This window comes from Gossypium raimondii, chromosome 13 (assembly GCF_025698545.1).
Source record: "Gossypium raimondii isolate GPD5lz chromosome 13, ASM2569854v1, whole genome shotgun sequence".
Taxonomy (NCBI): domain Eukaryota; kingdom Viridiplantae; phylum Streptophyta; class Magnoliopsida; order Malvales; family Malvaceae; genus Gossypium; species Gossypium raimondii.
In genome coordinates this window covers 1,338,824-1,360,281 of record NC_068577.1, presented here as the reverse complement: position 1 = coordinate 1,360,281, position 21,458 = coordinate 1,338,824, and the positions used below count along the sequence as shown (strand labels likewise).

Here is a 21,458-nt window from a genome sequence, read left to right as displayed (position 1 = left end):
TCTATTTTCATATTTCAAAATTTAAGTTCTCTTGTTAATATTATTAAAATTATTTTATTAAGTTCAAGTTCATTACAATATCATTTTTTAGTTACATTGCTACCAAGTGAGTGTTTTTATATTTCAAAATAACACCAAACTAATTTAACAAAAAAATAACTGTATTAACAATTGAACCTAAATTTTGAAATATGAAAATAAGAAAACAAAAATCCAAATTTTCTAAAAATATAGGGACCTATGTTTTGTTTTAACCTATTAGAATGGATATCGCTCATAAACATTATGTTAACTAATCTCACATCATACAAACCACACTTTTATATATCACTTTTCAAAATATCTTTTTTCTTTTAAATTAAAATTTTAGAAGTATTTTTCAACCGCAATAATAATACCGGACTAGGGTAAAATACCAAAAAAAACTAATTTTTTTGTAAATTTACCGAAATGGGCCCGATATTTTATTATTTACCGGAATGGCCCCTTTTCCCCTAAATCGCGTCCACGTCAGTGCGATGTCAGGGGACGTGCCAAGAAATCGCGTCCACGTCAGCGCGCTTTGCTAACATGGCAACAAATCGCGTCCTCTGAAGCGCGATTTGTGTCCACGTCAGCAAAGCGCGCTGACGTGGACGTGATTTCCTGGCACGTAGCGCACCCCTGGGGACGCGATTTCGCCGTGTTTCTCACGTTAGGGTTTTTAGAGAAAAAAAGTAAACAAATAAGGGATTAGGGTTTAGGGTTTCGTAATTAAATTAATTAAAATTTATTCAAAATTGGATTACGTTTCGTGTTTATGGATTTTTAAGATAAAATCAAAGTAGGAAGATTTATCAGAAGGATTTTTGAAGTCGCGCCCACGTGTACGCGATTTTGCTACAGTAGGTCCTGGAAAAATAATTTTGACTTGACGTGGACCGTTGAAGCAAATAGGTTTTTTTTGGACCGTTACCTTCGTTCGCGGAGGAGCAAATCGCGTCACGTCGGTAGCGCTTTTGTCGACGTGGACACAAATCGCTCTTCAGAGGACGCGATTTGTTGCCATGTCAGTAAAGCGCGCTTATGTGGCCGCGATTTCCTGGCACATCCCCTGATATCGCGCTGACGTGGACGCGATTTAGGGGAAAAGGGTCCATTCCGATAAATAATAAAATACTGGGCCCATTTCAATAAATTTAAAAAAATTAGACTTTTAATGGTAAATTGCCCACCGGACTAACCCGTGATAGTTTTCTTCTAATTTCTTTACAAAACACCATCAAATCAGTGAATATTTTATATAATCTTCAATTGTTATACTATAATCATATTTAAAATATTTTATATTTACATAGCTTTTAATATATTAATATTTGTATTATATAAAATTTAATATATTAATATAAAATCGAAAAACATAAGCCTACCAACAATTTAAAAGAATAAATATAATTTAAAAAGAAAAAAGAAAAATAGTCCGGCATGGATCATCTCTATTGTTAACTGCTAGTATTAATAATAAATTAATAAAAAGTGTCCTCAACAAATTAATTTTTTAATATATATATATATATATAATAGGAAAAGACAACTTGGTACGACCGGTCTGGTTCTTTGTTTCGAGTTTCAACAAGTAGTGGATAGGCATTTACTCAGAAATGGTGTCCAAAAATAAACATTTAAACAAATTAAAACTTCTTGGGGACCCAAATAAATTCGCTTGTCCTTTAAGGTCGCCATGAATACCTTTAATAATTTGAGCGTAATCAATCTCAAGAATAACCTCCTTTCACTTGAAATCCCATACTAGAGTTCAACTTGTTCGACACTACATCTTCTAATATTTCTCCCAATCCCCCAAAGTCATCTACCATACACACCTCTTGCCACTGTTATCGAAGATGCATGACCCAAAGACAGATTACGGGCACCATCAACATTTATTTTAAAAGAACCAGTAGATGGTGAACTCCACCTACAATTCCTACATCGACTACTCTTAGGTCCACAAGGCCTACCAGGCCTCGACTTAATGTAACTCGCCCGACGCCATAAAGACTGTAATATATTAGCAAAATAAATAAAAAAATTCTTGGAAAACCGTAAGATTCCTTTGCTTCCAAAGCTTCCTACAGACAATACCAAAAAAAATTATTTTAATTACTCAAAAAGTATTTAAAATTTATACTTCATGTATTTTAACTTTTCACTATCATATAAAAAAGGACATTCTAACTTTCAACCACAACTTTTTGTAGCAATAGTAAATACTAAAAATTAACAAATCGCACTTTTTCACAACACTTTTCTACTACATTTTCAAAATGTGTTTTTTTTCTTTCTAAAATCAGTTTTAAACCGACAACAATAAAATTATAGGTATTAAAATAGTGTTTAATATTAGATAAATATGTTGACGTGTCATATTATTCTTGAATCCATGTCAATGATAAAGTCGAAATTTTCGGGGCTTAGAATTGAATTATAAAATTTTAAGAGATTAGAATATAATTTTACCATGTATAAATTCTATTATTTTTAAAAGGACTAAATATTCTTTTTTCATATTTAGGGTCAAAGTGAAATTCTCTTTAAAATGTAAAAATAGTTGATAAACTCAAAAAAACATATAAAATTTATCCATAGTAGAGAGTTTGAATTTAGTGAACTTGGAATTTGGATCCTAAGGAAGATTATTCTTCAATGCTAATGGATGTCACTAAAGATGTTATATATATATATATATACACACACACAATTGGATGATGATGCTTCAAACACCAAACCAAAAACCAATAATTTAATGATTTTGGAGAATTATGCTATTGATTTTATAAAGTTGGGTATATCCAATACTAAAAAGATCTTAAAAGGAGGAAGAAAAAAAGACAAAATCTTACATCACTTTGCCAATTTCCCAAGGCTCTATCCTTGCATGTTCTTTTTCAAGTGCCTTATTCCAACCCACTATGAAATGTATTAGACCCTCTATTAGTACTTTATTTTAATCTGGTCTTGATATTTTTCGAATTTTAAAATTTTATTCCAGACCCAATGATAATAGTTAAATCTGTTTGATTATATTACGTTATTAGTCCTACATTATGTGTAAAGTTATAGATTTAATCCACGTTCACCAATTAGATCATTCTTAATGGTTATATTTTTTTGAATTTCAAGATTTTAGTCTTAATGCAAATAACAATCGTTAAATCCATTAACGATTTTTTTGTGAGTAATATGTGAAAATAACAAACAGGCATAGCATTTCACATGTGATCATATGTTTGACACATCAAGTTTTAAAAATAACAAAACTTAAATTAATGAATTTAATAGTAATCATTTGTCAGGATTAAGATTTTCAAATTCTACAAATACAAGCACCGAAAATAATCGGATTAAAGTACACGTACTGAATTCTCAACATACACAAAGTACAGGGTTTGATAGCAGAATTTGACCGCAATGAAACGAAAAAAACCTTTATTATTTTTAAATAACAAAGATAATCATAGTTTGAGATTAAGAAAGAAATTATAAATACTAGATCATGGCACATCATGACTTGATAAAATTATTCATATAAAAGATTATTAAAAATCTAAAATTAGGTCAAGAGATGCTAAGATTTATATTCTAGTCCTTAATTTCACTCGTGTGAGTTTTGTCCAAATTGAAAGGTCAAACAAATATATTTTAATAAATTGTTGGTGCACCCCATTTTAATGTCAAACCACCTTCCTAAAAATAACCATAAAAACAAAAGGCATAAAAATCATTGGATGTATCCCACAAAAGAATATTTGAGAGATGATTAGCAGCAAAGTAATTGAGTTGTTGGGGTCACTTTTTTTTAATACAATCATGTAACATATGGCCAGACTTTTAGGACCAAATCGAATAAAAATTAGGTACGTGTTTCCTTCGTCCAACTTTCTTCTTTAATCTACCTTTCATCCCATGAAAGATCAAAAAGGCCCTTGATGTTTGTATCTTTCAACAAATTGGTCCTTATTCTTTCTTTTCTTTTGAGCACTTTAGCTCTCATTGTTTCATTTTTGAATCAATTTGATTGTTCGGGACTGAAACTGCTCATGGATCATACTATTTGTCCAAGCCCAAAGACCTGCCAAAAATTTGAAAGGATATAGCAAAAATATTTGACACATTTATATTATGAGTCAGGCTCGAGTTTGAACATTGAAGGCCTAAACCCAATCCGTTTTTAAGTTAATAGTATTTTATGTATGCTATTAATTATAAAAATTAAATCTTTAATATATAATACTACCACCATGATGTAGACATTGGAAATTGTTAAGTTAGATTATATATAAAATTTAATTAAATAAAAAATTATTAAAATTACTAAACATTGAATTAAAAATAATATATATTCAACTTTTTTAAATATGAATAAATATAAAATAAATTTGAATTAACCATTTACAAATATAGACTAGCTTGAACAAAATTCTAAACTCATATTTTGAGCCAGACTAAGCTTTAATAAATATAAAATGTGCTAATATTATACATAGAACCAACCTGGCTATGAAGAACTCTAGTAGGACTTCTTATATATCTTGATGAGAATTATAATGTAATTTTATTTTATATTAGTTCGTATTTTATGGATTTTAAAAAATTTAAATTAAAATTCAAACCATGTAAACCGAAATCAAATTTAACACTTTATAAACTTAAAAATTCTCCAAACTTAAAAAGCAATCAAAATACACAAGAGAGAAACTAGAGAATATAATCCAACCACACCATTGTAACTGATATGTCTTGCAACCCAAACAAATAATAATACAACCTTAGTCAAAGAGACTGAATCCCATATCATCATCCGACTCTTCTTCGGGTTCTGGTTTCTTCTCCTCAGCTGCCGCAGCAGCAGCAGCTGGGGCTGCACCCGCATCAGTAGCAACAGCGGCAACAGCAACCGCAAACTTACTTGGATCCTGGATTGGCATGCAGCAACAAATATTTAGCTCAAACTAATATGAGAATTCTGATATAAAACACAAGATAGAAAGACAATTCCATACCGCCAAGTACTCCTTCACTTTATCAGCCTGAGGGAAAGAATACTCTGTTGCAACTGCGACAGACAAGACGTTCTTGTATGCATTGATGAACATGTGTGGTGCAGCAGCAAGAGTTGGGTATGAGATGGCAAGAGACAATGCGGTGACCATGGAGACACCAGTAGCAAATTTCTCAATCAGGTCTTCCTCGGTGAGATCCAGGACCTCAGGGCTAAAGACTGAGCCATTGTCGTAAACAGATAGGACGACAAGACCGTATGAGAAGGGCCTGATTCCAAGCTTGGCAAGAAGTGCAGCCTCAGAAGAACCAACCTTTTCACCTTTCTTGATAAGCTCGACAGGGGTGATAATTTCGACAGTACCCTTGTTAATCTTGGTTGGAATATTCAGCACCTAAAACGTAATAAGAAATTTACAATCAGAATTGAGTTTTGACTCAGACAAGTAGAACACGCAAAAATCAGAACAGTGACATTACCTGGAAGAAAGAGGTCTGTGATGGGTCAAGCCCAGTGTTGCCTGGTGGAACAACCACATCAATTGGTGCAACTAGACCAACACGAGCAGGAGCTCCGACCTGTTTGTGCAAAATTACGATATCAAACCCAACAGAATTCTTTTAAAGTGCAAAAACAAATAGAATGAAGCAATTTAAAATATTGAACTCCAAATCGTCGATCAAACACTGGAACACGAATGTTCAAACCAAGACCAAATGAACAACAAATATGGACCGAAACCCAGAGATGGGTTGAAGTAAACAAGCAAATATATTAAGAAGTGAACTGGCAGCTTGAGACCAAAAAATTTCTAAATGCAACAGTAGACCTATGGAGCTTTCATTCAGCTCCTAATTCTACTAAATTATGTTGTTTTATCAATGAGATACAACATAAACAGGTATCGTCGATGCAACTTGTATTTACTAATTTTTCACTAACCATGCAAAATTTCTAAAGGTTAAAATGTAAGGTTAGACCCAATACTTGTATAGAATTTGAGATTTGATCAATGTAGTTTAAAAGTTAAAAATGCATTCCTACATTTCGATTTAAAAACCCTAGTCCAATCATTTCAGTCATTAGTAGTTTCTGTCAAAATTTGCTAATTGAACATATTTAATATTCCTCATCATACCAGGACAACCTAATCAAATTTCCAAATTCAGGGACCAAATCTCAAATTACATAACAATAACCTCAACTTGCTGCCACTGAACATATTAATCAAGTACGTACATATGTTCTTAAATTACAGTAAGAGCAGTTCTTTTAAATTTCCATTAAAAGTATCATAAGTGAAAAGAACTGAAAATATAAATCCAATATATATAAAGATACATACCTTGTACTTGGCAACTTCCTCACTTACTTCCTTCAAGTCACCCTTAGTAAAGATCAAACCCACATTACCCTAATTCAAAAAATTCCCACAAAAACAGTTCATTTATTTATCAAATACTATTAAAAACCCAATATTATGCAAAAAAAATAAATAAAGATTTAAACTTTAAAGCACCTGAAGCAAGGGGATAAGGTTAAGAAAAGCTTGGTTCCCGGTCTTCTCAGCATGCATCCTAACCGACCTTTTCATCATAGTATTCTTCCCCATAAGAACAACTGAGTCACCTCGGAGACCTTTACGAATGTTCTGGAGCTGGTTAGAACCCACGTTGTCGGCGGCGGCGATTAAAATTTGGGTGTACTCGTCTAAAAGCTGGCATAGTTTCGCGTCGTAGGCGATTTTCTTATCGGCCTTGGAGGGTTTCACTGCCATTTCTAAAAACAAAAAAGGTTTAGTGGTAAAAAAAAAAGGTTTTAAAGTGCAAAATCGAGGGCCAAGACGATGCCGGAAGCTCAGTCAAGGCGGACAGCCAATCGGCGCCGTCACTTTAACCTCTGTTCGATTTTGTGAAAGAAAAAAAAAAGTGTTGAAGGATTGGAGGCCGGTAAAAATGAAGATTAGGGTTGAAGTTCGTTTATATAGGTGGCGGATATACGAAAAGGGGAATTAGGGTTTTGGGGGTTTGATCCGACGTTATTTGAAGGATAAGGTGGGCTTCGGTTCGGGTTTTTTGGAAGGCTTATTTTAGATTTATGGGTTATTTTAGTGTTTGGGCTTCATTTGGATCCGTATTGCATGAATTGGGGACTAAATACTAAAATATTAATTACTTTTTAAAAGGTTTAATCCACTAAATGGTACTTAAAATGATACCCAATTTTTCATGTTGGTACTTAATGTTGACACATTTTTTTGATGAAAACGGGGTCGACTTGGGTTTTGACGAAAACGAAAAAAACGGGAGTCGCCACCAATCCTTTTTGACGAAAACGAAAAATTGGTACCTAGTTGATTACTTAATGTCTTAATATCGAAAAACTGAAAACTTTAAAGAATTTTAAAAACACGATCCTTTTATTAAAATGTTGAAAATTTTTGGAAAAAGAAGCATATTTCACGTTAATCGAGAAAGAGAATCATATCCAGTAAGTTAGGACACAATATCTCGAATTCCCGCTACGCGAAATAAAAAAAAGCTTATTTAAAAGATATTTGGCTATCTCGGATTTAAAAAAGGGATCACGACCAGTAAGTTAGGACACGATCTTTTTTATTCCCGAGATCATTTAAAACTTAAGTTTGAAAAGATTCGTGTAATAAAGTTTAAAAGGATATTCAATTGTTTAAATCAAATAAAGAAACTACAACCCAATACGTTAGGGCACAATTTCTCAAAATATTAAACATTGAATATTGCATTTTATTTCGGAAAATCCTCGTCTCGAGAAAACAACGTGTCACATCCAATGCGTTAGGACACAACGTATTGAATTCTCGATAACGAGCTTTTTATCATTTTTAAAAGAGTAATCTCGATTTTTTAGGTCCAACGAAGAAAATCGGAACTCAACACGTTAGGGCTCGATTCTCTCAAAGATCCCAAATATCGAGTATTACTTTTACTTTTAAAATTTTCCTTTTCAGGAATCTGAGTGAAAATGAATATAATGGATAAATAAATAAGTAAATAAATAAATGAATAAATGAATCAAGCAAATAAAATTATAAAAATGCAAGAAATGTATGGATGTACACGTGTATGTATGTATATATATATATATTATAAGACATAATAAGCAATGTAAATAAGCATGAATGCATATATTTATGAAAACTAAAAGGTATGTACATGGGTATGTATACAAATTACATACTATAAACGTATAAGCATATAAATATGTATACACATTACTTATGAAGATTAAAATATACACATAGATATATATAATTGCGTATGTAAATTAATTACAGTATAAAAAACATAAGTATATATATAAGAAAAATAAAATATAAAGATAAATTTAATAACCTTTAAAGGTATACATATATATGTTACAAAAATATGTGCGTGTATATAATATATATATATATATAACAAACTTTTAGAAAAGAAAGAAAAATAAAATAAATAAATAAATAAATAAATAAATAAATAAATAATAAAATGAAAGAAAACATAAATGAAATAAGGATAATAATAATATTACTAATAGAATAATAAAATAATCTAAAGTTAAAATATATATATGTATATATAAGTAATTAAAATAATAATAATAATAATAATAAATAATAAAAGATGATAATACATTAAAATAATGAAGAAAATAATAAAAATGCTAAAAAGGGGACTAAATCGAAATAAAAGCAAATAATACGGGGTGAAATCGAAATAAAAAAGGAGGGATTGATTTGAATGTGCGAATAACATAGAGGGGCTGGAAGGGAAAATTTCCCTTCTCCTCTAAAACGCACAGCTTCATTGAGGACCAAATCGAGAGAAAAATGAAATTTTGTGGCAAAATTGAAAAATAAAAACAAAATAGGACCCAACCGTAAACAGCCTCAAAAGCGGAAGGACCAGGAGCACAAATAACCCCTTTTATCCAGAAACGCGCGGATCCTTGACTGTTCGGGTCGGGTCGGGTCGGTCCGATCCATGTTAAAACGACGTCGTTTTGTCTCCTTCAAAACGGCGCCGTTTTAATATCCTATATAAATCATTTTTTTCCTTAAAATTTCATTTTCTCTCTTTTCCTAAAAAAAACCCTAAAATTCTCTCAAACCCTCTCCCCATTTTTGAAGCCTTGAAGCCCGAGGAGAGCGCCGTCGGCGCCATCGCGTCGGCCCGCAAGCTGCAGTGGCGAAAAATCTAAAAAGGTACTTTTTTCTTTTTTTTTTCTATATGCGTATATGCATATATATTTTACACAAATCAAAATAAAAAAATAAATAAAAAAATAACAATGAACAAAAAAGATTCGGAAACTAAAACCTTTTCTCTGTTTTTATTTCTCTTTGTTTTTTTTTTTTTGCTTTTTCAAAAGGAAATCCTTCCTTTTTTACAAAAATAAAGATCCGTCCCCTTTAGATCTGTTTGAATGGCTTTTAAATAGCCATTTTACAATTTTCTATTGTTTCTCTTCTTTGTTTTGTCCTTCTTTGCTTGCGTGTTTGCAGTGGAGCGGTGAGGACGATGGGACGTCTTGTGGCGCAAGTGGGGTGAGTCGGTGGTGGCGATTCTTTGGCAATGTCGAGAAGGCCCTAGGTGCGGCGCACCTAGGGTTAGGGTTTTTTTTTTTTCTGATTTGTGTTTTGGGTAATGGGCTTTGTAATTGGGCTTGGGTAGGTTTTAAATTTTTGGGCTTGTTACTTGGTGAGGCCCGGGTGAATTTGGGCCGTATACTTAAGTTATACTCTGTTACTCAAAAGGGTACTTAAATTATGCCTCGTTACCCAAACTACCCCAATCATTAAAAATATTTTAATTAATCATTTCATGACACGTGGCAATTTTTAATTAGAAAATTCAAAACAAAAAGTTAAAAACACTTATAAATATATTAATCTCTTATGTTGATGACGAAAAATTTAAGAATCCCTCGAAAACTCATCCAAATCCAGTTTTTGGTGACAAAACCCAGATTTCAATGAGCTTCTTTTCTTTTTTAAACATTGACTTCTAAGGGTGACTTGGAGAACTTCTACTAGGCTCCAAAAAAATTGATTCATTGTTGTTGCCTCGGCAACAGTGTTGCTGGTGCTTTCTTTGGCACCTCAGCTCGCTCTCAGCCTACCAGCAACCTCCTTAGCCTCTCGTCAGTAGGTGAAGTGTATAATTTCAAAAGCTCAAGGATCAAGTTTGGATTTTTTTCAACTTCAAAGAGATTTTCTTGGAAATACAATGTAATATTTGAGAAGAAGAGAAAGAGAGAAGTGTTTTGATGGTAGGACCAGTCAGAGAAGGCCATGGATGGCGGCAACTCATGATGGTAGCGGCTAAGGTTAGAAGAAGAAGAATAAAGGATAGAAAGAAGAATAAGAAACGAAATAAAAAAAAATGAAAAGAGGAATGGAATCGTGATTTGTTCCGGATGAAAGATAATTTTTTTATACATTTTTGTAGTTTTTTAAAATTTGTAATATATTTTTTATTTATTCGTTATTATATATATATTTAAATTTATTAATAGTTTTTTTAATTTTGAGATGATGACATCATTTTGATGTTATTAATGTCACGTGTCGTTGTCTAATATTGCCATATGTCCCAAATTTAATGGTGCTAAAAAAATTATCAAACTAGTTGACTGAAAAAAAGTTTGGGTACTAATATGAGACAAAAAAAAAACCCCTTAGTACTAATTTGATAAAAGTGAACAAGTTCAAGTACCAAATTTATAAGGGTGACTTGGAGAACTTCTACTAGGCTCCAAAAAAATTGATTCATTGTTGTTGCCCTGGCAACGGTGTTGCTGGTGCTTCCTTTGGCTCCTCAGCTCGCTCTCAGCCTACCGGCAACCTTCTTAGCCTCTCGTCAGTAGGTGAAGTGAATAATTTCAAAAGCTCAAGGATCAAGCTTGGATTTTTTTCGACTTCAAAGAGATTTTCTTGAAAATACAAGGCAATGTTTGAGAAGAAGAGAAAGAGAGATGATGGTAGGACCAGTTCGAGAAGGCCATGGATGGCGGCAACTCATGATGGTAGCGGCTAAGGTTAGAAGAAGAGGAAGAGGGAGAAGAAGAAGAATAAAGGATAGAAAGAAGAATAAGAAAAAAAATGAAAAGAGGAATGGAATCATGTTGTTCCGGATGAAAGAGAAATTTTTTATACATTTTTGTAGTTTTTTTTAAATTTTGTAATATATATTTTTATTTATTTGTTATTATATATATTTAAATTTATTAATAACTTTTTATTTAATTTTGAGATGACGACATCATTTTGATGTTATTAATGACACGTGTCGTTGTCTAATATTGCCATATGTCTCAAAATTAATGGTGCTAAAAAAAGTATCAAATTAGTTGACGGAAAAAAGTTTGGGTACTAATATGGGACAAAAAAAACTTTAGTACTAATTTGGGAAAAGTGGACGAGTTCAAGTACCAAATTTATATTTACTGAATTCTTGAAAATAAATATTTTCGTTATTTTCTATATACTCTGCATAAAATAGTTAATGTTGGGTGAACTTCTATAATGAAAAAAAAACAAAGATAAAGCATGAAATCCAAATATAAAAAAGTTGAGTAGAAAAAATGATAAGCGGATTGCAAAATAAAAATCTCTTGAAGTTAAAAAAATGCATTAAAAGAGAAGAAAGAATCATGGGAGGGAGAAAGTGTAAAAAAATTAAAAAGTTTAAATTTAATTACAGTAAAATTATCTCGTACATGTCTATGGAATTTTTTATATTTCCACAAGTCAGTTGAATGTGTTACATGTGTTGCGTAGGATATATTAAAAAATTAAAAAAGAAAAAAAAACTCGCAATAATTTGAGTTTTGTTGTCAAAAATTAGGTTTGAATGAGTTATTCGACAGGTTCTTCAATTTTCTATCACTGGAGTTCCTTGGTGAAGAACAAAAGAGATGAATATGTTTATTTTAAAAAGACTTAAGGAAATAATATTTAACATTTGCTAAGTGTCGCAAATTGATTGGCTAATATATATATTTTTAATGGCCGAGGTAATTTAGGTACCATCTATAATAAAAAATAATGTTTAGGTGCCATTTTGTGATTTAAGCCAACAACAATTAACCATTCCCAAAATTGCACTCAATTATCACTTTGGTACCTAAATTCTTTTACCAGTTTGGTACCTGAAGTTTTTAACTTTTTATCACTTTACCCCATCCTTTAATGGCATTAAAAAAATCACTTTACCTCAGTGCGCCACGTTACCCAAATTTTTTAACTCCGTTAACGGCTGGGGTAAACTGATAAAAAGTTGAAAACTTCTGGCACCAAACTGATACAAAATATTCTTTAGGTACCAAAGTGATATTTGGGTGCAACTTTGGGGGCCAAATAGTGCATTAACCCAATGAATTACGTTGATTTATAAACCATAATGATTAACGTGTCTAGAGCACTCAAAATCCGTTGTAGTCTAGGTGGTTAGGATACTCGGCTCTCACCCGAGAGACCCGGGTTCAAGTCCCGGCAACGGAAGTAATTTTTGAAATTTTATTTTGGGCTTCTGTGTTTTTTTGTATACAATGCCATTTCAAATAGAATTCGTTTGATGCATCCATTTACATGGTTTCCTTTTGAACCTACTAAATCATATACATTTGGTTACATTAGACTATTACCAATTATAAAAAAGTAAAATGTTTAAGATATAAAAATATAAAAGCTAGATTTAAAATAATAAAATATTATGATATTAATCGAAATAAGTTGAAACACGCTGGAACAACCTAAACTATTTGGTACTATTGAGGACCAAAATAGTGCGTACCAACAAGTATGAGTCGTACTAGTATGATACCAACTACCATAGTCCAGAAACACAAACTTTTCTATCTTTGATTCTCATTTGCTTCACCTAACACTACCAAGGTAAAAGCTAAATTTTTATTTATTTATTAGAATTAATGTATTATTTTTATTTTTATTTTGAAGGGATTTAAATTCAAATTTTAAAAAATATTTTTGAAGTGATTTAAGTCTATTAATTATATATATTATAAATTATATAATATGTAAAAATAATTTAATATGATATATTATAAAAATTAAAAAACGGGTTGAGCCGAGCTCGACCTTTGAATGTTTAAGCATGAACATAACCTATATTTAAATGGGTCAAATGTTTTTTTGCCCAAACCCTCACAAATTTTAAAGGGGGCTTTCGGCTTCAATGGGTAACTCCACTCTTTAACAAGTCTAGTTAGTGTTTTTTTTTTATTCTTTGTTTATGTGAGTCTTTCTATTTGATGGGTTTCTTATTTTGGTTTTATGTTTATTTAATTCAATTTTTCTGTTTGGGTTTTGGATTTTATCTGTTTCCTTTGTATGATTTTGGGTTTTTTTTTGAAAGATTAATTATTTTATGTTGGTAATTTTGTGAGTTTTTAAAAACTAAGTTATGTATAATTGTCATACATAGACGACAAATCTGTCAACAACGATAATTTCTTAAAAGAATCCTTATTGGACTTGAAAAAGTTGGTTTCATGCCTCAAATTTGCTTGGTTTAGTTGGCCGGTAAGCCTCCTAACTATTTCAACAACTTTGAAACATTAATGCCGTGAATTTTATAATAAGTTGAGTTATGTAACTTTTAAAAGTTAAGCTGTAACGCTACTTCTCAATGGAAGTTAACAGTCGAGTGACAAAAAATATAACAATTTGATAACATTAATGTCGATTATGTACATTTTAAAAGTTAAATAAACGAAATGTAATTTGAAATGGAGTTTAAGGAGAGTTGGTGTAGTTTACTTTTTAAATTTTGTTTTAAGGACATTTTTCTTTTGTGAATTACAAGAGAGGGTAAAAGCCCAAACAACAACACGACTTAAACTCAAGCCATATTTAAGACAGTGAACACTTTTACTGTCGAACTAACACGGTTTTAGGTGCATTAATGTAGACACTAGGAAACAATAAAAAAAAAAAAAAAGCAGGTTTTTGTGGGGACATTTTCTTCTCCTTTCATAAGCATGCCTTCGTATGCTTTATTTGACCCTTTATCAAATAGATTCTTTAGCCGTAAAAGCAAAAGGCTTTCATTTTCAATTTCTGTTTTTATTTTAATATCAATATTTTATTATTTTGATGATTATCCATATTCCACCAATCATTTTTTTTGTCCAAATATTAATGCCATAAGCTTAATTAAAAGATGGTTAAAATATGCTCTAATCCCTATACTTTTGCATATTTAAAATTTAGACCCTACTTTTAGTTCAAGAAATTTAGTCTCATGTTTTAGATTAAAATCCAAATCCAATTGTTGACATGGTTAGAATTCTTTTGACAAATCCAAGTTTATTTCATGGCGATCAAGTGGATTGTTTTTAATTTCAAAACATCACACCAATAACTTTAATAGAAAAAATTAATAATGTTAACAATTGTATCTGAATTTTGAAATATAAAAAATAGAGGGACTAAATTCCAAATTTTATAAAGAGTACAAGGACTTATAACATAATTGTTCCATGTTTCACTTTTTCTTCCTTGGCCATAGCCATAAATGAGTTGATTTCTTTTTAATCAATAAGTGGTCAGAATAAATGGAAGTAAAATTCTTTCTTACGTATTTGAATACATGCGTTATCACAGTCCAAAGGGCTTTACCTACATCCACATTGACCTGAACATGATTAATCTCAGACCATGAAATGAACGAGAATACTTGTGGTTACAAAAATATATCATTAGTTTATGATAACATGACATATAAAAAAAATTTTGATGTAACCATCAAAGTATTAGCAATGTGAACTCAGAGCATTCAAATTCGAGTCTCTCTATACATATTTATGCATCCGTGAATTCTCTCATTGTAATCATATGTATGTATTACTTGTAATTACGGATTATAATTGTACCTTCATAGTTAAATTTTTTATGTTAGCGTGTTAGCCTAATGATCACTATTAATTGATTAAATACGAATGAACTTGAGAACAAATTATAGTAAGCTAACAAGAAAAAGAAAGGCATATCAAATAAGACTGTGTAAGTCTGTTCTTGATATTTTTGGGGCCCTCGGTGAAACAATAAATTGGGTCCCTTTAAAAAAATAAAAAAGTAATACAAAAATTGAAAGCCCTAGACATTTAATTAACTTTCCCACATTAAAAGTTGAAAATTTTCTTTTTGACCCCTTCCAATCTTGAGCCCTGGATGGCTACACTTTCAAACAACCCCAGGCCGGGACTGAGATTGTGCTATCATAACCTTGGTTCCAACCAAATTTTCATGCTTAAAAAACACATTAATCTTGCTCTATTGGATAATGATCACCTATGAAGGAAGGACAATAATTTTAAGTCAATAGCAAGAGATAAAAAGATTTGAAGGAAAGTTAAAATATAAAATTAAAAGGGGAAATAGGAAAAAGGTCCCTCCACCCACTAGCAAAAGTTGATGCATATAACCAATGATAGGGCGAAAGTTATACGTTATGCATTAGAAGCTTTGGGGAACTTTTGACTCACAAAAAAACAGAGTGTCACCATTTTCGTAAAGTGATGAGAGCTCCGTCGTTTTCAGTCACCTGTTTTGCTTTTTGCAGCTTCGTTTCATACTTCCTTTTTCTCTTTTAAATGCTCATAATGTACTAAGTTATAGAATCTTGATTCAATTATTTAAAAATTAAATGTTATAAATTATTAAGACCGTAAAATTATATTTTAATTCTCGTAAAAATATAAAATTTAATTTCGGATTCTTAAAAAAAAAAATTTAGCGTCGCCATTTTCAAGAGTAAACCTAGAAAAAGAATATACAATATATTGAGTCCAATTATATGACTGTAGTATCGAGTCCAATATATTATCATAAACTTTTTTAGTCATGAAGTCATTTCACCATATTATTATGATTGAGCTCTCCCTAATTACATATCATTACGAAAGCTACTTAATAAGTGCTCGTCTAATGACCTTGTTATAAGTGTGTTGCACTCGTAGGATATCCTTAATTTTTTAGGATAAATTCAATTTCACAATATGATCTTATTTTATCTCATGGTAACCACTACATCTTCCTTCATGAAAAGTCAGTTGCTATCAAATGATAATCAAGTCATTTATCACAAAGACAATTAAATTGTGGATTTTGTCTTTATACTTTAATTAATCAATTTTAGTCTATGTATTTTCTAAATTGATCAATTTAGTCCCTAGACTTTTGAAGTTTGAAATTTTAGTTTTGACCCAAACTATAATAGTTAAATTTGATTGATTAAATTCAACTACTAGTCATGTATTATGTGTGCAGTTGTAGATTTAGTCCATATTCTCTAATTTGATCATTCCAAGTCCCTATACTTTTCAAAATTTGAAATTTCAATCTTAACTCAAATGGCACTCATTAATTTATTAACTGCATTTTTAGTGAGTAATACATTGAAATAATAAATTGACATGGCATTGCACACATGACAATGTGTTTACCACATTATATTTTGGAAACATCATAACTTATTGAATTTAACAATTATAATTTGGTGAGGACTGAATTTGAAATTTTAAAAAGTAAAAGAACTAAAATAACCAAATTAAACTACATGTATTAACTCACAATTTTCATAAAGTACATGGACTGATAGTAGATTTTAACCTTTATAATGTTTGTTAAAAACAATAGTATATAATGTTAATGCAAATAGATGTTCATAGGTCATGTCAGGTTTAGGCATTATATTAACACACTTTATACTTACCCAAGCTCGGTACAACTCAAAATATGGACATAAAATTTTGCCAAGCCCATTATATTTGTAAATAGCTAATCCAAGCCCATTTTAGACCTGGTTATAGTATTTTTTTTAAATATAAATATTTTTATATTTTTTTAATTTTTAATAATGTTATATATTTTTTATTTATTAAAATTTTATATATAGTAATTTTTAACATTTTTAATGTTTACACTATAGCAATATTATATACTACTATTGATTTATTTATTTTATATATATTATAAGTTACATAATATAAAATAATACAAACTTAAGAAAATGAATTGAATCTAATTCAAACTTTAAATTTCAATCTCAACCCTATCTCATATATATATATTTATTAAGAAGAGAAAACATAAAATAGTTACTAACCAATCACTCATTTGCATCCGGCGGATAGTAAAAGACAGAGGCGGTTACAGGGGGACAAGCAGGGGCTCTGACTCCCCCTAAAATGAAAAATTTCTATTTAAATTTTTTTAAATTTTAAATTAGTAAATGTAAAATTGTACTTTGGCCCCTTAAAATTATAAAAAATTGATTTAGTTATTTAAAAATTATAAAGATATAGACTATGAAAAATTGAAATTTTATTCTCCCCTTAGAAATTTGTTCAGGTTTCACTCCTGGTAAACGACAAAACATTATAAATATGTTGAAAATTATAATGTTGAGTTAAAAACATTATAACGATTTTTAACTCAAAATATGTTGCTTGTGGAATAAAAAAATTATACTGTGTTTATACGAAACATTATAACGATTGATCCCAAACCATTGAAGCTAAACCATCAACGAGGTTATTACCTTCTCTATAGATATGTTAAATAATCACCTTCTATTCATTATTCATGTACTTGCGAACCTCCCTACACATTCGATATTCACCGAGCTTAGTAATACTAAACAACATATTAACAACCTTTATATTATCTATTTCTAAATTTCGAACAAAATTAATATTTTTATTTAAATCCTACCAAATTTCAAACCTAATAGGCCGGGATCAGGAGCATATCTATAAGCAGCTATTCACCACACGCTTGATTTACTTGTGTAATCATGGCTGTAGAGGTATGAAATCGCCAGTGATTTACAACCTAATTGTTGACTATATCAGCACATCTACCCATGACAATTCCTTTGATTCTCTCTTCCCTATCCTTGAGTAGTGTGTGCTATATTATCGTAATTCTTTCACAGCAAATAAACGAGAATATTTAGTATTATTCTTTTGTTTGTTGTCTTTTCAAGAAAAGTTTCCCAAGCTATTCAATTAACACGATTTGGTACAGCTACTTCAAAGATTTGGATCGATACCAAATAAATAATCCAATTTAAAAAGGGCTTTTATAATTACAGAGATAACATGATTGAAATCAATGAGTTGATTGAAGAAAATTTAATGAGATTTTATTTCTTTCTTTTTTTAGGATGAAGTGTTCTTTTTTTAGGATGAAGTGATTATAGAGATTCTTCAACTCTTTCCTTGTAAAGCTTCATGGGTTGTAGATTATATATTCCACACTCAAAGACAATGAAACAGTATGTTAAAAGATCTTCCTGCCACTTTTCTCGGTCATACAACAATGAAATCGACTAAACATATGTTCTAAACACGGGAAGAAAGAAAGCTAAGCCTTCTCTTTTTTTTTTTCTGGTTTCCTAGTAAGTAGCTGTGGCACCCATTTATTTTCACTTTTCTCAGGTGCTGTTTTTCTCTGACAGATATCATTTCTCATTTCTCAAAGCAAAAAAAGAAAAAAAGAAAAAAAAGAGAAACCCTTTTTTCAATGGTGGGAAAGTTTGGTTTTTTAAGTGTGAAAAAGAGATTATATTTGATACTGCAGCTTTAAAGTTCAACCCTTTGAGGTTAAAAAGAAAGAGTCCTTTTTTGTGAATTACAAGTTTCTTAACCTATAAACTTGTAAAACCCTCCTTTGAAACAAAAGTGAAGATTTTTTTTATCTTTAGAGAAAAATGTCAGAAGAGAAACAGGTAGAGGAAGCCATTGTTGGGAGCTTCAATGAACCAACTGATCAACACGAGGAGAAAGATGGAAGCCGTTCCGTTTTCAGTGTTAAGAACCTCCTTTGGCATGGTGGTTCAGTTTATGATGCTTGGTTTAGTTGTGCTTCAAATCAGGTATACTAAAAAATCCCATATCAAATTTGTGAATCAAAGTTGTGATAATTGATGAAAAGAAAACATTCATTTTTGCAGGTGGCTCAAGTTCTACTAACATTACCATATTCATTCTCTCAAATGGGAATGCTTTCAGGGATTATTCTGCAAATTTTTTATGGTGTTCTTGGAAGTTGGACTGCTTACCTCGTTAGTGTTCTTTATATTGAATACAGAAGCAGAAAAGAGAAAGAGAATGTCAGCTTCAAGAACCATGTCATACAGGTAAGCTTTTCAAGATCAACTGTAAATGTGTGTGAAAATATATATATATATATATATATATATATATATTAATCTTGTTCTTTTTCATCAACTTGCAGTGGTTTGAAGTGTTGGATGGTCTATTAGGACCTTATTGGAAAGCTGTAGGATTAGCTTTTAACTGCACTTTTCTTCTCTTTGGAACTGTCATTCAACTTATAGCCTGTGCCAGGTCCCATGTTTTTTTCTTTAATCAAAATCCCTCATTTTTTGATAGTTTAGTCAACTGATTTCTGTGTTTTTTTATACAGTAACATATATTACATAAATGACAAATTAGACAAGAGGACATGGACATATATCTTTGGAGCTTGTTGTGCCACTACAGTGTTCATCCCTTCCTTTCATAACTATAGAATCTGGTCTTTTCTTGGTCTTGGAATGACCACTTACACTGCTTGGTATTTAACCATTGCATCACTTATCCATGGCCAGGTACACCTACAAAACAACATTTTTTTATAGATCTCCATCTTTTCTTACAAGTTTTGAATGAACCCTTCGTGTTCTTTTTCTTGGTCTTGTAGGTAGAAGGTGTAACTCACCAAGGACCAACAAAATTGGTATTGTATTTCACTGGTGCCACCAATATACTTTATACTTTCGGTGGACATGCTGTCACTGTGTAAGTTTTGACATTATTGTTACTATGATATTGTTTAGCAGCTTTTGCTTGCCATTTTTGGGATTTGAGAGAAAAAGGTTAAAGTTTTAAGAAACAAATTGATCGGAATATCCCTTTCTTCACTTGGTAAAAATATCATTGAATCAATGTTTTTGGATAAAAGTATGAAGTACTGAATTAGAAGTCGGATTGCATTCTGCTACTTTTTAAGGGTTTTAAAGAGGCAATTTGTAAGAAATCTTTATGTTTACAGGGAAATTATGCATGCTATGTGGAAGCCTCAAAAATTCAAGTACATATATCTATTGGCAACCCTATATGTGTTTACCTTAACGATCCCATCTGCTACTGTTGTCTACTGGGCTTTCGGTGATCAACTACTTGATCATTCCAATGCCTTCTCGCTCCTTCCACGCTCTATGTGGCGTGATGCTGCGGTTGTCCTAATGTTAATTCACCAGGTTTGTGTATATCATAGAGAGAACAATGTTTATTGCCATCATAGCCTACCGGACCGATGAAATTGACGGGATTGACTTTGAATTTTGCAGTTTATTACATTCGGGTTTGCATGTACGCCATTGTACTTTGTCTGGGAGAAAGTGGTGGGGATTCATGACACGAAGAGCATATGTTTGAGGGCGGCATGCCGGTTACCTGTGGTGATACCAATATGGTTCTTGGCTATCATATTTCCTTTCTTCGGTCCCATCAACTCGGCTGTAGGATCTCTTTTGGTTAGCTTCACTGTCTACATCATCCCTGCTTTGGCTCATATGCTCACTTATAAATCGGCCTCTGCTCGACAGGTAAATTCGTAAACCAATCCCGCAAACAAGTTTGATAGATATGCTGAAATATCAAGATGTACAGAATCATTGTTCTGTGAAATCTATTGAACTACTTTTGATTCTTCGGTAATTCTTGTGTGTGCAGAATGCAGCCGAGAAGCCTCCTTTCTTCCTCCCAAGCTGGACAGCGGTTTATGCGGTGAACGCTTTTATTGTGATTTGGGTCTTCATAGTTGGCTTCGGATTAGGAGGTTGGGCTAGCATGACAAATTTCATCAAGCAAGTCGACACATTCGGACTCTTTGCCAAGTGCTACCAGTGCCCACCTACACCCTCCTCGAAACATCACTGAACTAAAACTCGGATTCAGACCTAAAACATCTTCCCTTTTCATTTTAATTCCAACCATAGATCGTTATAACATCGTGGGGTTTGCTCTACTTTCTGCTCTCTGGTTCTGCCTGTCATTACAAATAATTAGTGATTATGAATGGTTGTAATTACAAGTAAGATTTTCTTGGCTGATATTTGTTCAAACATTGGCTTAGCTTTTTTTTCACTCTTGAAACCCAATTTGCATGTGAGTTCAAATCAATCCAAATCATATAATTACAATTTATAATATTTTCTTCTTTTTATTGTAATTCCTATGTGACCAATTCAGCTGTGTACCTCTTGTTTTTTTCTTCTTACTATTAACATGAACCCACCATTAAAATGTCTTCATTTGATCTTTTTGTTGCAAGGTTTTGACCGGTCAAGTTTGGATCTAA

The 21,458-nt window shown here is 31.5% G+C and overlaps 2 protein-coding genes and 1 non-coding gene across 3 annotated transcripts; 2 read left to right on the top strand and 1 right to left on the bottom strand.

Annotated features, from left to right (window-relative positions):
• Nucleotides 1-4,656: 4,656 nt before the first annotated feature.
• On the bottom strand, nt 4,657-7,033 carry LOC105782465 (60S acidic ribosomal protein P0). The gene is made up of 5 exons (XM_012607219.2): nt 6,561-7,033; nt 6,387-6,455; nt 5,521-5,619; nt 5,043-5,435; nt 4,657-4,955 (listed from the first exon to the last, which is right to left on the bottom strand). The coding sequence occupies exons 1-5, from the start codon at nt 6,816-6,818 to the stop codon at nt 4,809-4,811; spliced, it is 966 nt and encodes a 321-aa protein (XP_012462673.1). The 5' UTR covers nt 6,819-7,033; the 3' UTR covers nt 4,657-4,808.
• Nucleotides 7,034-12,493: 5,460 nt separating this feature from the next.
• Nucleotides 12,494-12,566, top strand: TRNAE-CUC (transfer RNA glutamic acid (anticodon CUC)). Its single transcript has one exon. It is a non-coding gene; the product is annotated as a tRNA-Glu (tRNA).
• A 5,666-nt stretch (nt 12,567-18,232) lies between these two features.
• On the top strand, nt 18,233-21,329 carry LOC105784336 (auxin transporter-like protein 2). Its single transcript, XM_052626020.1, has 8 exons — nt 18,233-18,966; nt 19,045-19,230; nt 19,329-19,441; nt 19,521-19,704; nt 19,797-19,894; nt 20,148-20,355; nt 20,446-20,703; nt 20,831-21,329. Exons 1-8 carry the CDS (start codon nt 18,802-18,804, stop codon nt 21,035-21,037), a joined length of 1,419 nt encoding a protein of 472 aa, XP_052481980.1. The 5' UTR covers nt 18,233-18,801; the 3' UTR covers nt 21,038-21,329.
• Nucleotides 21,330-21,458: the final 129 nt, after the last annotated feature.

Excerpts from the sequence above, each read along its gene's own strand:
- LOC105784336 (XM_052626020.1), top strand. The coding sequence starts at position 18,802 with ATGTCAGAAGAGAAACAGGTAGAGGAAGCCATTGTTGGGAGCTTCAAT. Across the intron at positions 19,231-19,328 it reads TCAAGAACCATGTCATACAG|TGGTTTGAAGTGTTGGATGG; the intron begins GTAAGCTTTTCA and ends ATCAACTTGCAG. Across the intron at positions 19,442-19,520 it reads CAACTTATAGCCTGTGCCAG|TAACATATATTACATAAATG; the intron begins GTCCCATGTTTT and ends TTTTTTATACAG.
- LOC105782465 (XM_012607219.2), bottom strand. The coding sequence starts at position 6,818 with ATGGCAGTGAAACCCTCCAAGGCCGATAAGAAAATCGCCTACGACGCG. Across the intron at positions 6,456-6,560 it reads ACCTTATCCCCTTGCTTCAG|GGTAATGTGGGTTTGATCTT; the intron begins GTGCTTTAAAGT and ends TTTTTGAATTAG. Across the intron at positions 5,620-6,386 it reads AGGAAGTTGCCAAGTACAAG|GTCGGAGCTCCTGCTCGTGT; the intron begins GTATGTATCTTT and ends TTGCACAAACAG.